This window comes from Eubalaena glacialis, chromosome 18, assembly GCF_028564815.1.
Source record: "Eubalaena glacialis isolate mEubGla1 chromosome 18, mEubGla1.1.hap2.+ XY, whole genome shotgun sequence".
Lineage (NCBI taxonomy): Eukaryota > Metazoa > Chordata > Mammalia > Artiodactyla > Balaenidae > Eubalaena > Eubalaena glacialis.
The window spans coordinates 4,094,950-4,110,391 of record NC_083733.1 but is presented as its reverse complement, the minus strand read 5'-3'; the positions used below and the strand labels follow the sequence as shown (position 1 = coordinate 4,110,391).

Sequence of the window (15,442 nt, the reverse complement as noted above, 5' to 3'; positions counted from 1 at the left end):
AGGGAGGTGGGTGGTGTGTATAGGGAAATGAAGAAGGCATTAGTAAAGGCCCAGTGTGTGTCAGAGAGAGGGAGGGAGGAAACTAGCTTGATAATGCAGAAGTTCTGTCTTGAAGAAACCAACAACCCATGCTTATGTGAGGTTGCTTTTGAATGACAGCAGCATCCCCTCTGCATGTGGCCATTGGAGAGCTGCGTGGGCAGCCTTGACCAGCTCCACATGGCAGAGCTCCTTGACCAGCAGCCAGAGATGACAGTGTCACAGCTAACTGGTGACGGACACTGGCGGTTTGAAGCAGAGTGCTTACTGCGGCCTCCAGGTGATCCCACATCCAGGAGGCTTTGCCCAGAGCCTTCCCTCCCACGGAGGCACGGATGTCCGTTTGCATGGCTCTTCGTTTTGGCCCCGAGTTGGGCCAGTGGAGCAAAGCACCAACCCCAAAGAGATTGGATGTTGTTCAGTTCCATCCCTCACCTGCCTTGGGTTCTAGGAGGAGGACCAAGTTTCAGAGCTTTTAGGGAGCCTATCCTAATCCGATGGAGTGCGGCTGTCTTCGTGCCAGGGGTGGGGGCAGTATGCAGTTATTTTGCCACGTTACCCAAAAGGATGGAAGGCCAAGTCCGTCTGTATCCAGATCAAATCCGGCTGTCACCGAATCGCCAGCAACGTCCTTCTTTTACTAAAGAAGTGCAGCTGCTCCCAGAGGGAGGGACGTGCCTAGTAAATTCGAACATGTGGTTATAATGCAACCAACTCAGTAAGTTAGCGGTGAGAATGAATGGAAAACACCTGTCACCAAATTCCTCCTCGCCCTAAATTAGCGGGCTCGCCCATTCATTGAAGACTTACCTGGAATGAAGTAAACATTAGTAAAGTGCGTAAGGTACATCCAGACCCTGGTGGGAGGTGACTCGAGACTTCGAGCAACTTTGGAAAAACTAAGAAATTTCCCAGTCTCAGACTGGGGAGGACCTGTTGGTTTGTAATCATAGTCTACCCTTTCCTTCCTCCCTAATCCAGTGGGGGCTAGTTGAATTCCTGGACCCTCCTGATTTGGGCAACGTGGTGGTGAAAAGGGTTTGCTCTGGAGCCTTCTGCACTGCTGCCGAACCAAGGCAGGCAGAGTCACTAGACTGCAGGGAACTTGTCTCTTCCACGGCCCGTTTCCCCACACTTAGCACGGTGCCTGGCCCGTCGTGGTGGTTTTAACAGGGACCCAGTGAGGTCAGGTGCGCGGGAACCAGCAGATGGCCCCTTATCTCTTTTTCCTGTGAACTGTGAATATTTTAGACCTTCCCTTTTTCCTGGAGGTCATAAAGTAAGAGTTATCTTGGACATAACCATTACGACAGCTGCAGCGGAGAAAAACCTGCGTTAAGTGTCATAAAATGTTATCTCCGGATGGAATTGGCATGAAACCCCGGAGGTCCAGCAGCGTCATGCTGCTAACAGCGTGCTAACTCCTTCTGCTTCCGGCTTCCCTTTTAGAAAGGAGACTCTTGAGGGACCACTCCTGGGGCCGGTGGAGACGGCTGCCTTGCTGGGACTCTGTTCTCCCTTCTGGAACTATGGAGGACAACCTAGTCCCTTGGTCACATAGCCACTCCTCACAGATTTGAATCCGCTGTCTTTTTTTTTTTTTTTTTGCGGCCACGCAGCATGTGGGATCTTAGTTCCCCGACCAGGGATCGAACCCGCGACCCCCCCACATTGAAAGCGTGGAGTCTTAACCGCTGAACTGCCAGGGAAGTCCCTGAATTCACTGTCTTGTTTCCCAAGTTACTTACCCCCTCAGTAAATCCCCTCGACTTTCTCACCATTGCTCATGTGACACAGTTATCAGGTGGGCTTTTGTTTTTCTTTTCATGTTGGGGGATGCTCTCTGCTTTTTTACAAGTCTTCCAAACATTTATTAAATTAAAATACTTGTGCCAGTTTATTACTTTTTCCAAAACGACGGGTCCTGCTGAGTTGCTTTGGGCTTAACGCCTGGGGACAACGAGGCCTGGGTCCCCAGACACGTTTACTCAGATTTGCTGCCCTAAGAGGAGCTGCTTAGTCCTTCCAAGGGGTGGGGTTGGCCAGAATGTTCCAGGAGCGGCCTGACCGGCGGAAGCAGAGGTAGTGAAACCGTCTCTCCTGTTTTGGGTCAGGTGCTTCTATCAGGGCCGCCCAAGGTCAGTTTCGAGTTTGTTGTTACTGTCGGCATCAAACCCATTGACTCGTGGCACGTGTGCCGCCCGAGAACGAGCTGCCTCTCGACATTGGACTTGTGAAACTTTGAGTCAGGAGGTCAGACTCCCTCGCTAATAATTTATGCGTTATTCAGAGACAGAGGCCACACTGTCACCATCTCTTTGCTCCCACAGCAGGCCTGGCACGTGGAAGGCACTTGGCTGGTGGCCAGCGAATGACCACATTCACCGTCCAGGGACATCTTTTAGACTCAGCCTCCCTGAGTCTGCCGGAATCTTTTGGGTCCCGACTGTGTCGTTCTCTGAGTTAACTTTCCCTCTGGCTTTCAGCTCCCCACGTTCTCCACCAACATGTTACTGCACTCAAGTCTGAGTAATTAATGAAGGGGTAGGATAGAGCCAGGCTGGAGTCCTTAGCCCATGAGCGGTAGAGACATCTTTCCAAGTTGACACTGGGGGAGGGGTTCAACCACCATCTTTCATCAAATTGAAGACCCCGTCAGTTGTAAGATTCACCACTATTTTATGCACAAGGAATTAAGATGCAGCGCTGCCATTTAAACTATGACATAATGCTCTCTTGTCCCTAGAATTTTATTCTGTCTTTCTTGTAAGAACCCTTATAGAATGCCTTGGGCATAGATTATTATGAAGCATCCCTCTTGTCCATAATAAAGAGGAAAATATAAGCAAAATAAGTTGGTTAAAGGACTTCTAAAACTTCCTCACATTCAGAGGCCTGTTCTTCTGCAGTTGCCTCAGAGCCATTGAAGTGCATGGGTTTCTGTAACATACCATCCTCTCTGCCATCAGCATGCCCTTTACGGGGTGCTCGTCCACTTCTCTTTGGGGAGGAGGGGAGCTCGGGGGAGGGGGACGAGGTGGGGGCTTGTCGTGTTCTATTCCCTGAGGTGGGTGGTGGATTTAGGGGAGAGTTCACTTTGTGGGAATTCATTCACTTTGAGTGATGTGACTACAATGTATGTGTTTTGAATTGATTTTTGAAATTAAAGAATAGAAGAGGCTCCACTCTTGTCTCTGGACAATGACAGCTGTATCTCAGTGGGCCTGGCTGGGAGCAATGCTAAGACACATCTGATTTCAGAGATCTTAAAATGCCAAAAAAGTGCATTTTAAGATAATGAAATATAGTATTGATGAAACCACCTAATTACACAGTATTCAGGCCACATTTTTCTGTCTTGTCCTCAAAGCTGTAATGCGTTTGTCTAGTACCTTGCTAAAACCCTTGTGCTGTTTCCACAGTATTCCTTTGATTGACGGATCTGTAATACACACACACACACAGACACACACACGCGCGCGCGTGCGTGTGAGGCTCTAGAGCTTAGATTGGCATCAGGCTCTGACGTTGGTCCTCCCCGCTTCCCGGTCCTGGTGCTCAGAGCCATCCTGCTGCTGACCTGGGTGTCCCCTGACGTGGTGCTCTCTCTCTCTCTCTCTCATCATCATCTAATGTCTTCCCTTTTGAAACCAGGTTACATATGTCCCTCTCCTTTCCCCACCCGTCCTCTCTTCTTCCTCGAGGATGAGAGATCATGGCTCGGAGACTCCCTGCAGAGGCTGTGGGTTGTGATTCCTCACCAGGAGCTCAGTTCCCGTCTCCTTAACCAGTGTGGGCTCTCATCCCGATTAAAACCCTGGAGCTGGTGCCTCGAGCAGGGCTTTGGGGGCGCCCCTTCCCTGCACCCCTCCCTCTCTTGTTCTGTTTTGATCACCAAATCAGAATGTTGGCACAAGTGCTCTTCAGAGAATTCTGCCGTGAATGGTGGTGATTGGTGCTTGCCAGAAGCCCTGGGGGACATCTGATGTTTGAGGGAGAGGGACCCTCATGGGCATATTATTAACTGTGACATCTCCAGGTCTGTGACGCTCCATCCCTGCACCACCAGGGAGATCTTACCTTCACCCAGTGGCGTGCTCCAACTGACAAATACCTGTTCCAAATGCATGTAACATATGCTTTCAGATTTTTGGAAAGCCATTTAAAAAATGTATGTTTCAGCATCTCTGTATCTTTTACAGAACCTGTTAGAGACTTCCACTATAGTAATCAGTATCTTTTCATATGAGGATCTTCTTGACAAATTGATTTTTAAGTTCGGTATTTGGATAAAGTTCATGTACAGATGAATTTGTCAGAATGAGAAGAATTTGTGACCCAGTGTAATTCCCTTTTTTGCTTTGGCTGCCAGGAAACTCCACTTCATTCGTTGTCCAACTGCAATAATGGGTTTCTTTGATTGCACTGGCCTGAGGTTGCCCTAGATCCACATTGGACAGAAATCTACGTCTGAACAGTTGCCCGAACACACTGACATCTAAAAGGATGATGACACTTCTTATTTGACACGTATTCATTCTTCAGAATGACTATTGTCTCATAGTCCCAAATAGCCCCACATTTCTTCCTGATTCGAAGGCAGTGTCAGTTATCACCCAGCCAGAAAGCGCTGAGCGGATTTATCCATCAGGAGCTGTAGGGCTGCGCTGTGACCAGCCCCTGGCAGAGGCAAATGGAGGTCCTTGTTATGGTCTCGCTGCAGGAGAGGTTCTGAGCGACAGGAAGCGGGTTTCCACCAGCCTCAGTTGTGGCTGCGGTCCACCTGGGGCTCCTCCTCAGCCCCGCCTCCCCGGCCAGCCCACAGGGTCTCTCTGTGACCTGTGACCTCAGAGGGGGAGGGGTGCCTGGGGAACAGATGCAGACGGAGCCGCAGGAAGAGCCTGATGCGCTGAGGCTGATTGTTTGTGGCAGGCCGGGGAGGTGTGGAAGTGGTAGCTGCACCCCGTGCTGCTGGGACCCTGCCAGGGCACAGGCGGGCGCAGGGGGAGGGGAGGAGGGCTCTGCAGATCCTTGAGGTTTGCAGTCCCTCCATCGTGTCCACAGCCGTCTCTACAGGGCGAAGGATGCAGCAGCGGGTTGAAAGGTCTCCCTTATTTCCTCTCCCTCTCCTCTCCTCCAGCTATTCCAGTGAGGCACAGTTTTCCTGGAAACCGTGCATTATTAAGTCATTTCATAGCTGAACCGAAACAGATAACAGTAATCTAATCATCGATCAAGTTCACTTGTCTCCCCTCATCCCTGCAGCCAAACCCAGACCGCCTGTCGACCTTCTGTCAGGTCTATTTGAAGTAAAACACTCCTCGGGAGACAGGAGAAGACCCTCTTCACTGGGGTCCCCTGCAGGTTTGTAGCTGTCACGAGAGGGATAGCCACTAGCTAGGTGCCAAACAAACATCCGAATTTCTCTCGCCGTTGAAATGGTAAAAAAAAAATCAAAAAAAAAAAACAGTTTGCCTTTTGACCAAGACCAGAAGGGCATCCACGAGAATGGAGATGGGATTTTGTCGGCCTGGTGGGACCAGGAGCTTTTTCTCCCTCTTCTATTTCCAAATCTTTCTCTAACGATACGTTTACGATAAAGGGAAAAGAAAACAAAATAATCTCCACAAGCTTGACTGAGTGCTGGGGAGAATCCATCTAACGGATGTGTGTGAAGTCCTACATCAGGTTCTCGGCTCCAGTGGCAGGGAAGGTGTTTGTTGGGCGTGGCCCGGGCTTGCCTTCTAGGCCAGCAGTCCCCAGCCTTTTTGGCACCAGGGACCGGTTTCGTGGAAGACCATTTTTCCACGGACGGCGGGGGCGGGGGCGATGGTTCAGGCGGTAACGCGAGCGATGGGGAGCCGCAGAGGAAGCTTCGCTCACCCGCCCGCCGCTCACCTCCTGCTGTGCGGCCCGGCTCCTAACAGGCCGCGGACCGGTACCAGTCCATGGCCCGGGGGTTGGGGACCCCTGTTCTAGCGCACAGCACAGACTGCGGAAGGCAATTCGGCAGCCCCAGCAGAGCCTCACTGCTGTGCAGGCCTCTGACCCTCAGCTCCGCTTCTGGAGATGGACCCGCAGGAGAGCATCAGAGAGGCTGCTGCAGGGCCCACGTGGTGACTTGAGAGCCTGGGCTCGGCGTTGACCCGAGTTTGGACTCTGGGCCCCGTCACTTCCTAGCTGTGTGCGGGGGGCCTCCTGCTTCCCCACCCCAGCTTCGATTCTCTGATGCTGTGAGAGGAGGGGCGGGTGGGATGGAGGGGGCGTGAGCCGGCGTGTTGTGTGTGCTGGTCCATGGAGGCTTGCCGCCTCTTCTTTTGGTGGGAGGAGCAGCACGTCTGGTGGCTCTGGGACAGTAAAGGAGAGGGAGCTGCCTGAGATGGATGGCAGAGGCAGAGTTCCAGAAGGTTCCGGAGTCTCCCCCGGCCCCGGGAACCTGTGTGATTGCCCAAGGTCAGCCTGCTGGAGGAGGGCTCACTCTGGGTGCCCCAGGTGCTGGGGAAATCAGGGTTTGAGCAAAGCCCCTGGGGATGTGGCGCAGCAGCCACAGAAGGCAATCTCCTTCCGAGTTCCTGCCGCAGCTGGGGCCACGTGGTGGGGGGATGTGGGCGGGAGGCGGGGCAGAAGGTCAGGAAACCTCCCCCCGAATGCACCCGCCGGGACCACCTCGCCTGGCCCCCTTGCGTTCGTTCTCTTCTCCAAACTGCTGCCACGGCTGCCTGCCCATCACCCTGAGAACCCAGTCGAGGCTCCTAGTGTCTCACCTGGCCCCGCTTGCCAACCTCCTCCCTCCTCAGCCTTCCCAGTGCCTGAACTTTCCAAAGTCATGGCTGCCGAGGGCCTCTGTGTGGGCTGTTCCTCCACCCAGACCCCTGTCCTCTGCTCAGAAGACAAGCCTTCTCGAGCCTTCTCGAGCCTTCTCGGCTGGCCCGGCCCCCCTGCATCTCAGCTCAGATATCCACCTCCCTGACCCCCAGTCCGAAGAAGCCCCCGCTCAGCGCTCAGAGCCATGGGCTGACTTAGAATTTCAGCCTAATTTGATTGGTAGAAGCTTCTGCCATAGGGCCTAAGAGGTGAATTGTAAAGGTGCGGTTGCAGGAAGGTGTGTTTGGCTGCAAGTCTGTAGAAAGCATTTTTAATATCCACGCTGTCTGTTTGCAGAGATTGCACTGTGATTTAAAACCCTGAGTCTCAGAGCCTGTGGCCCTGCAGTGGGTCTGGGGACCTCCTTGTACACAGGACAAAGCAGAGGGATTGAGTGCAATCCACAGACATGTTCTCTTTGGTCCATGATGTGTTTTGAAATAAATTTAAATTAGTTGCCAGTGTTGAAGAGTTGGAAGATTTCATGAAGCGGATTTCAGCACTTTTATAGAAAGCTCTTTAGGTCTGATCCCACTGGGCCCACGATCCTGAGTGGCAGCCCCTGGCTGGCCCTACTCGGGGACAGTGCAGTCAGTCCCCACTGGGCCCACTTCCTCTGTGTTCTGCAGCTGGGAGAGCACCGGTGGTCGAGTGAGGTGTGTGATCCTGGTGTGTTGAGAGTGACCGTCACCTTGTCCTGGACGGAGGCCCGTCATTATGTTTCCTTCCTGGAGGAAGAGGGTGGGGTCACTTCCAAGGCCCTTAGCATAAGTGGCCGCTTCACCTGCATCTCAGCTCCGGGAGCAAGCTTGGCTGAGAGATGAGATCCCGGGCAGAGGGACCCACACCCTGCAGCCCATGCTGCCCACACGGCGCCCAGGACTGGGCCCCCCGTCACTTTTGCTTCCTCTGCTGCAGGGCCAGGCCCCTCACCTTGTCCGCTCCTTCCTGAGCCCACAGAGGAGGCTTCTGGGAAAGGATGACTCATGCACTCCCCGAATTTCCAAGCTAGAAAGGCGCTGGGAGAGCGCCTTGGGCCGGACCAGAAATAGCCGTAACAATTGGGTCTGATCTCGCCCCTCCTGTGCTGTCAAGTTCTACTTTGGTAAATAGATGCCGCCCTTCAGACCAACCACCTGAAATGTTGCAAGATACAGTAACTTGTTTCCTTTTCCTCTGAATTTTTATTGATTGTAAACTCCACTGTTAATGATAATAAAATAAAAAGGGGAGATTACCTCGGTGCCAGCACTATAATACATTTCTATCTTCTTTTTCAGTCCTTTTTCATATGTATACGTGATTGTAATTATAGTACAATTAAAATTCATTTACTTCAGCATTTCCAGCACCCAGAACAAGAGGTTGGCAGGCAATAGGATTCAGTAAATATTTGTTGATTGTGGAATATTTGTTTACCTAACTATAAAGTGAGCATTTTTCTAATTGCTGATTACCATACACTGATTACCATTACATCAAGTTGTTAGAATATATTTGCCACTTTACTATATTTAGATTTTTTTCCCTATTTTTCAGGACTATAAATAATGTTGTAGCGAGCATTTTTCTCCACATAACTGTTTTTGACTGTTTAGAATTATTTTCTCAGAATAAATTCCAAGCATTTGAATTCCTGGATCAGAGGAGAGAAAAAGAAGAATTATAGAAATTGCTTTCTAAAGTCTTATTTATCCCTATTGCCGGAATTGTTTGAGAATATTAGTTTTATCTTAATCTCATCTGCTTTTGGGTTATAATTTTCAAATTTTTGCTTATTTTGTAGTATAAGCTGGTACCTAATTGTTTTGATTTGCCTATCTATGTGTGTGGTTATTAGTATGGGTTGAAGAATTGTCTAAGCACTTAATAATATTTTCTCTTGTGTGCCATGCCTATTTGAGTAGTTTGTGTATCTATTAGAATATAGATTTTTAGCTGGATTTGGGTGAATTTATCACACAGATATGATTAACTCAATTTTCCTATCATAGTGGCTGCAAACATTTTCCTAGTGTGTGATTTTCCATTTTTAATATCCGGTGAGTCATTATAGGTGTGATTTTCTGTTCTTTGGAGAGTCTGTGAGTGTGGTTGCCAGAAGGACCTTAGAGATCTAACCTGACCTCAGTGTCTGATGGGGACTCTGGCCCAGAGAGCAGAGGCCACAGCTCACCGGCCCTGCTGGCGAGAAGGGGCCAGGGCTGCCCTGGCCCTGGCCCACGACTCCGTAGTCTGTGTTGCCACCTGAGCTCCGAAGACTCCCTATTGCTCTCCTGGCCCAGAAAGTTCTTTTGAGCTGAGGTGTATGCGTCTCTGTTTTGGACCAAGGCAGGCTTTGTAGGACTCTCCGAAGGGGGGCCGTTGCCACTCCAGTGACACGGAGCTAGCCATTCCATCCTTCTGACTCAGGGCATCTAAAAATATCCCGGGCTGGGGAATTTGGAGGAGCCCACAATCGATTCGTGAGCATTAAGCTCTTAACAGGCAGTGAATGCAGCTTTGATATTGAATTACCCTCAGAAGATGCATTAGTTTCACAGTATCGGCAGCCACCTGTCTGCCAGGTGTTGTCCTAGATATTTGGGGTCTGTAGAGGTGGAGGATAGGGGCAGTGCCAGGATCAAGTCGGGCTCTTATATCAGGAGGGCTTTGACTTACTGCTTAGCTGTCTGCCCCTCGTCATGGGGGAGTGAGCCCCAGAACTGGCAGGTGACCCCTGAACTGACCAGCAGGAGACTGGTTTAGAAGCGAAGATCCTAATCCCAGCTCTGCCTACACCGTCGACTTCCCGACTCTTAGAGCGTGTTCACGGTCAAGTCTGGTCATCCATTCAGCAAACGTACAGTGAACACTTAGTTAGGACTCCGTGCCGGGCACTCGCATTGCTACAAAGGTGGCTGAGGCATGGTCCACCCCTCAGGGGATTGTACTTCAGTGGGATAAACAGAAATACCCACATCTACCTATCAAACAAGCAGACTTAGAAATGAGTGTAAGTAAAATGCCAGTGGGGCCACACAGGAATCAGTAAATAGTTTGCACTGGGTTTGAGTGAAGCTTCTCAGAAGAGGTGGCGCTAAGCCGAGCCTCGAGGGATGAATAGAACTCCGGTTGGGGCTGAGGGAGGAAGATGGGGGAGAAGGGAGAGGACCGTCCAGCTTAAGGGGCAGAGGAACAGACACCAGAGGTGGATGCCATTGCCCAGGGTGGCCGTAGTGCAGGGAGGGGGCAGGGAGGAGGAGGTGGGTCCAACGGCAAATGCCGCTTAGAAACCATCAGAGGGAGGGACTTCCCTGGCCGTCCAGTGGTTAAGACTCCGCGCTTCCACTGCAGGGGCCGCGGGTTCAGTCCCTGCCTGGGGAACCAAGATCCTGCATGCTGCGCAGTGCGGCCAAAAAACAATGAAAATCATTTTTACAAATGTGCCAGCAGATCTTGTGTCTGGTGAGGTGCTTAAAAAAGAAAAGAAAAGAAAAGAAAGAAACCATGGGAGGGTTTAGGGGGCTGATGAGTGGGGACATATATCCAACAGCCAGGAAGGTGCTGGGTCTTGAGTGGGAAAATGCTAAGAAAGGAACCCGGGAAGGAAGAGACGTGGGCCTTGGAGACCCGTGCGCTTAGCATGTGCCTGACGACACCGTCTTCAGTGGTTCGTGACCCAGCAAGAGTGGGCGGCAGACGGCCGTCTGCGGTGATTGCTGTTCTGACTGGCCTCCGTCTGCCTGGCCGGAGTCGGGAGAGGGCCGGGAGATGCGGCCCCCATGAGGTCTCCTTGCTTAGTTTGGAGAAATCCTGACGGATGGTGTGTGTTTGTTCATTGTTCGCCCACCATATAGCAGGTGTTTAACAGTAAGTGGGCAGTAGGAAGATGACATCAGCAGACAGGTGGCCCAAATTCTGGAAGTTTGGAGCCTCTTACAGGCCATTCGTGCCCTACTTCATTCCCCTTATATGAAGAGAAGCTCTCGTGGTGATGATGACGTGTCTCTGCTTCCATTCCAGATGCCTTAGGGCCCCGTGGGCCGCCCCAGAGGACTCAGTCCCGGTGGCCAGCGGCTCCCAAGCAGCTCGCGTGCGCTCGGCCTCAGGCTCCCGCTGACGCATCTGGGAACCTCGTTCACCAGCCCCCGCCCGGCATCCTTGCTGGCAGTGCCCCCCACGCCCCCGAGCCATGGAGGCCCCCGAGGTCCCCGTGGGCCCGCTGATTGACTTCGGGGCTGGGGCCAAGCCATCTGCCTCCTCGCCCCTGGAGGTGCTGCCTCCAAAGCTGCAGGGCGGGGACAGCTCCCCGGGCGAGGGCGCGTCAGAGAGCGAGACCACGGAGTCGGCAGACAGCGAGAACGACACGGGCGATTCGCCCTCGCGCCCGTCCTGGGGCCAGTACCGCCGCTCCTCCTCCAGCGAGTCCTTCTCCTCCAACCAGAGCACCGACTCGGCCAAGGATGAGGAGCTGCCGGAACTCCGGGAGTTCCTGCGCAGCTACGTGGAGAAGATCTTCTCCGGAGGGTGAGCCCCTCGCAGGGCGCCACCGGCCAGGGCTCCAGGCCTCACCAGCTGCTGGCCCCCTCGCGGTCTCCGCCCCACCCCAGTGCACGTAGACCCCCTTGGGGAGCTTCCGCCACTCCTTCCCTCCACTCAGGGCCCTGGCTTTGCTTCCGCGGCACCTCGGGTGAGCCCCCATCAGCATGCCTTCCGAGGTGGTGTTAGCTGGCAGTGAATTAGGGGCAGTACAAGGCCAGGAGGTTTCAGTTACCCGCAGCCCTTGGGACGCTCTCGGGCAGCTGAGCCTTAAGCAGCTGCTAGGATGGGGACCCACCCTTACACCTCTTTCTGGCTTGCGTTGGTGGTTCTTGACAGTGCGAACAAGGAGCAGTGACAATTGTAGCAGAAGTGGGGCCTGGAGTGAGAGTGGAGGCCGAGGAGCCGGGAATTTGTCTGATTCACGGCTGTTGCCGTCTCAGCGGCGGAAAGGGAGACACACCGCAAACTCAGTTCAGGCTTCAGGTCCTGACGGCTGGTCTTGCATCGTTCACAGCAGTGCGCGAAATGCTGGAGGTCCTGCTCCTCAGATCATCTCTGGGACCCTCAGCATCGCGGGGGGGAGGGGGCGGTGAGAAATGCAGAGCCGTGGGCCCCACCTGACCCACTGAGTCAGAATCTGCATTTCAACGAGGCCTCTAGGCGTGCACGCATTGCGGCCTGTGGAGCTCTGGCTGAAGGGACCCTTTTCCAATTTCGTTAAAGTGTAAGAAGAATTTCTGCCTGTTGACGCCACGCACCGAGGGTGTTCTTTCCTGCTGAGATTTAGGCCCCTCGTTTGTTAACTGGCAAGGTTGATTTCCACCTTTTCCAGGTGTGCCTCAGTTTTCTCTGCAGTTAGAAGGGGGAAGAGTTCTAGGATCCTAATATTTGACTGTCCCCAGAGTGCTTTTATGTTTGATTTTGAATGCATTCTGGGAGAGCAGTAGATGTGGCTTCCTACTCATTTTGTTTGACTGACACTGAAATTAGTCAGCTGTCTCTGAGTACACCCAGTTAATGAAAAGGGGAGAAAGCCCAGAAGCGCACTAATTTGCCAGGAAGGCCAGTCTAGATTTGTGACAGGCAGTCGGCAACATGGAACGTGGACAGCTGAGTCAGATGCATCTTTAACAGCATTCCAAAACTCCCTGCAAACGCCTGGCAAATTCTCACATTTCATCTGGTGTCGGTGTTTGGGATAAATGAGACCAAGATGTTTTCTTTTTTTTTTTTTAATAAATTTATTTATTTTATTTATTTATTTTTGGCTGTGTTGGGTGTTCGTTGCTGCGCGCGGGCTTTCTCTAGTTGCGGAGAGCGGGGGCTACTCTTCGTTGCAGTGCACGGGCTTCTCACTGCAGTGGCTTCTCTCGTTGTGGAGCACGGGCTGTAGGCGCGTGGGCTTCCGTAGTTGCAGCACATGGGCTCAGTAGTTGTGGCTCACGGGCTCTAGAGGGCAGGCTCAGTAGTTGTGGCACACGGGCTTAGTTGCTCCGTGGCATGTGGGATCTTCCCAGGCCAGGGCTTGAACCCGTGTCCTCTGCATTGACAGGCGGATTCTCAACCACTGTGCCACCAGGGAAGCCCCAAGATGTTTTCTATAAAGCCTTAAATAAATGAAATTGCAGAAGCCAGTGGATCTTCAGCCTTCTGCTTCCCCCTTTTAGTCATTACATTTGGGGTAGAGTACTGGCCCCCCCACGAAGATGATGGGAAGTGGTTTGAGATCAGGTGAGCATTTTGTCCACCCTGGCGGGGGTGACCCCCAGGCCTGGGGTCCCCCGACCTTCACGCCTCACACAGAGCCATGGAGAGTCAGAGAGCAGACCGGCTCTTCAGAAGTGCACAGGAATGAGCCACCATGCCCTCCTTCCGATGGCTGGAGGTGGCGTCAGACCTCTCGTGTTTCTTGGCCTCAGTGGGTCCTGCTGAGACTGAGCACGTTAGGAATTCTTGAATCCAGTCGGTGGCTCCACACCGACCTCAGCACCAAAGATGGGGGGCAGTTGGTTGAGCTGGAGAACCAAGCCCTCGGAGAGTTATGGAACCCTTGTGAGTACCCGGACCTCGCTGAGGCAGGAGGTCGGGGGAATGCACGTGGGCTTTGGAGCCAGGAGGTCTGGATGGGGCGCCCACCGGCCACTCCCCAGCTGTGTGTGATCCTCCGAGCCAGGCTCCTCATCCTGGAAACAGAAATAATACTGTTTCCTCTCGGGGCTGCCCGGAGGCTGAGATGAGCGTCCGCACTTGGCGGGGGCGAGTTACCGTCGGGGTTCCGTGGTGCGGATGCCGAGGGCCGACTGCACTTAGGGGTTCCTCTCCTTCCTCTTTCCCTACTGTAGCCATTTTTGTTGCAGAGGATTAAAGCTTTCCTGTCTTTTCCCTTTGCCCTCTTTTCCAGGGAGGACTTGGGCCAGGAGGAGAAAGCCAAGTTCGGAGAGTACTGCAGCAGTGAGAACGGCAAAGGCCGGGAGTGGTTTGCCCGGTACGTGAGCGCCCAGGTAAGAGGGGTGACGCCGGGCTGTGGTGTAGGGCAGCCCACCCGCTCTGGAGAAGGGAGATGAGGAAAACGATCCCACAGGCAAAAGCGTAAAGCTCATCTAGAGATGTTATAAAGTCTAATTAGAATAGTGGAAGATGCCCCACTAGAAAGGAGTGCTGGGCTGTCAACCTCATGAAATTCCAGAAAAGTTCGTTTTTTTAAAGACAAGCACATGGGCTATGTCCACACATGTTTTTATTAAATAACCTACAATATTCCGTTTTTGTAAAGATAAAATAGTCAAGAGAGTGACAGCCATGTATGTAAGCTCAGATAAACAGTAAGTTTTAAAAACAGCCAGTAGGTTCTTTTTATTTTTTTCCTGTAAAGTGGATTAAGTTCTTCGTTTTTAAAGTATTTTTTGTCACAAATAATTTATTCTTCCGAGAAAAATTAGAAAATACAGATAAGCAAAAACAGAGAAACTGCCCATACATCACCCACCCAGGAAACAGCCAGCGTTGTCATCCTGGGGTCCCATCCCTCTGTACTTTCCCACACGTGGGTGAATGCGCGAAGTTCCTGGTTTTAAAAATCTCACAAGGAGACGCAGGAAACACCCGAGTGATGGTCGGGGGAGCGGGGGGCAGCCCTCTGCTGGGTCTCGGTTTCTGGGGAGCAGGGCCTGTCCTGGGCTCGTGCCCCAGCTGTGTTTAGAGATGCTGGGCGTGGTGAGCACGCAGTCCCTCTGCGCTGGGTGCACCTCCGCCAGCGGCCGCCTGACGTGGCTGCCCTCTTCCCGGACAGCGCTGCAACTCCAAGTGCGTCTCGGAGGCCACCTTCTACCGCCTGGTGCAGTCCTTTGCGGTGGTCCTATTTGAGTAAGTGATGCTGCGGCTTAGAGCCTCCGCCCTGACCTCCGTCCTGACCTCTCGTCCTCCCTCCCTCCCTCCCTCCCCACCTGGGAGACCCCAGTCGTGAGAACCAGCCGCATGTGTCATCAACTCAATTGCTCCCCCTCCCACCCCCTCCTACCCCCCCCCCACCCCGCCGCCCGGCAGCGGCGGCAGCATTGGCTGGAAGTCGTGCCCAGTATCTCATGGCGGGGAATGAGCGGTCCCCACCTGTCAGCAGCGATCAGAGGACCGTCAGTCTCTTCCTGCAGGTCCCGGGACAGGCTGTGATTACACAGCGGCCCTGCCCTCCTCCAGCTGAGGTCTGGGGTTCTCTGGATTTCCTGTGGTGAAGTACTCCAAACCGGGTCACCGCCCACTAATGAGATGGTTGGATGGCATTGCTGCCCTGAGTTCTCATGAGGTGCCACTGGTGCCTTTTATCACAGAGGACAGCGTGGGCTGGGGAGAAGGGCCCCCCACCTCCGTGTGGCCGGAGGGGCCGGCCACCTGTCTTGAGGGGCTCCTCCTCCTGAGGCCCACGGCTCTAGGACTCCTGACCCTCTTCCTACATCCTGACGTGCATCACAGCCGGATGCGCCCTCCACAGTGTGATCTGGAGTGGCCATGTCTGCCTGGG

The 15,442-nt window shown here is 53.0% G+C and overlaps 1 protein-coding gene across 3 annotated transcripts in view; it reads left to right on the top strand.

Moving 5' to 3' along the window:
- KIAA0513 (KIAA0513 ortholog) overlaps positions 1-15,442 on the top strand; it is a 54,257-nt gene that overhangs the window by 26,213 nt on the left and 12,602 nt on the right. For all 3 annotated transcript variants that reach the window (XM_061172960.1, XM_061172959.1, XM_061172961.1), the window contains 3 exons: positions 10,909-11,412; positions 13,829-13,928; positions 14,717-14,790. In XM_061172960.1, the coding sequence (XP_061028943.1) occupies positions 11,078-11,412; positions 13,829-13,928; positions 14,717-14,790 (509 nt within the window). In that variant the 5' untranslated portion in view covers positions 10,909-11,077. The remainder of the gene's footprint in view (positions 1-10,908; positions 11,413-13,828; positions 13,929-14,716; positions 14,791-15,442) is intronic.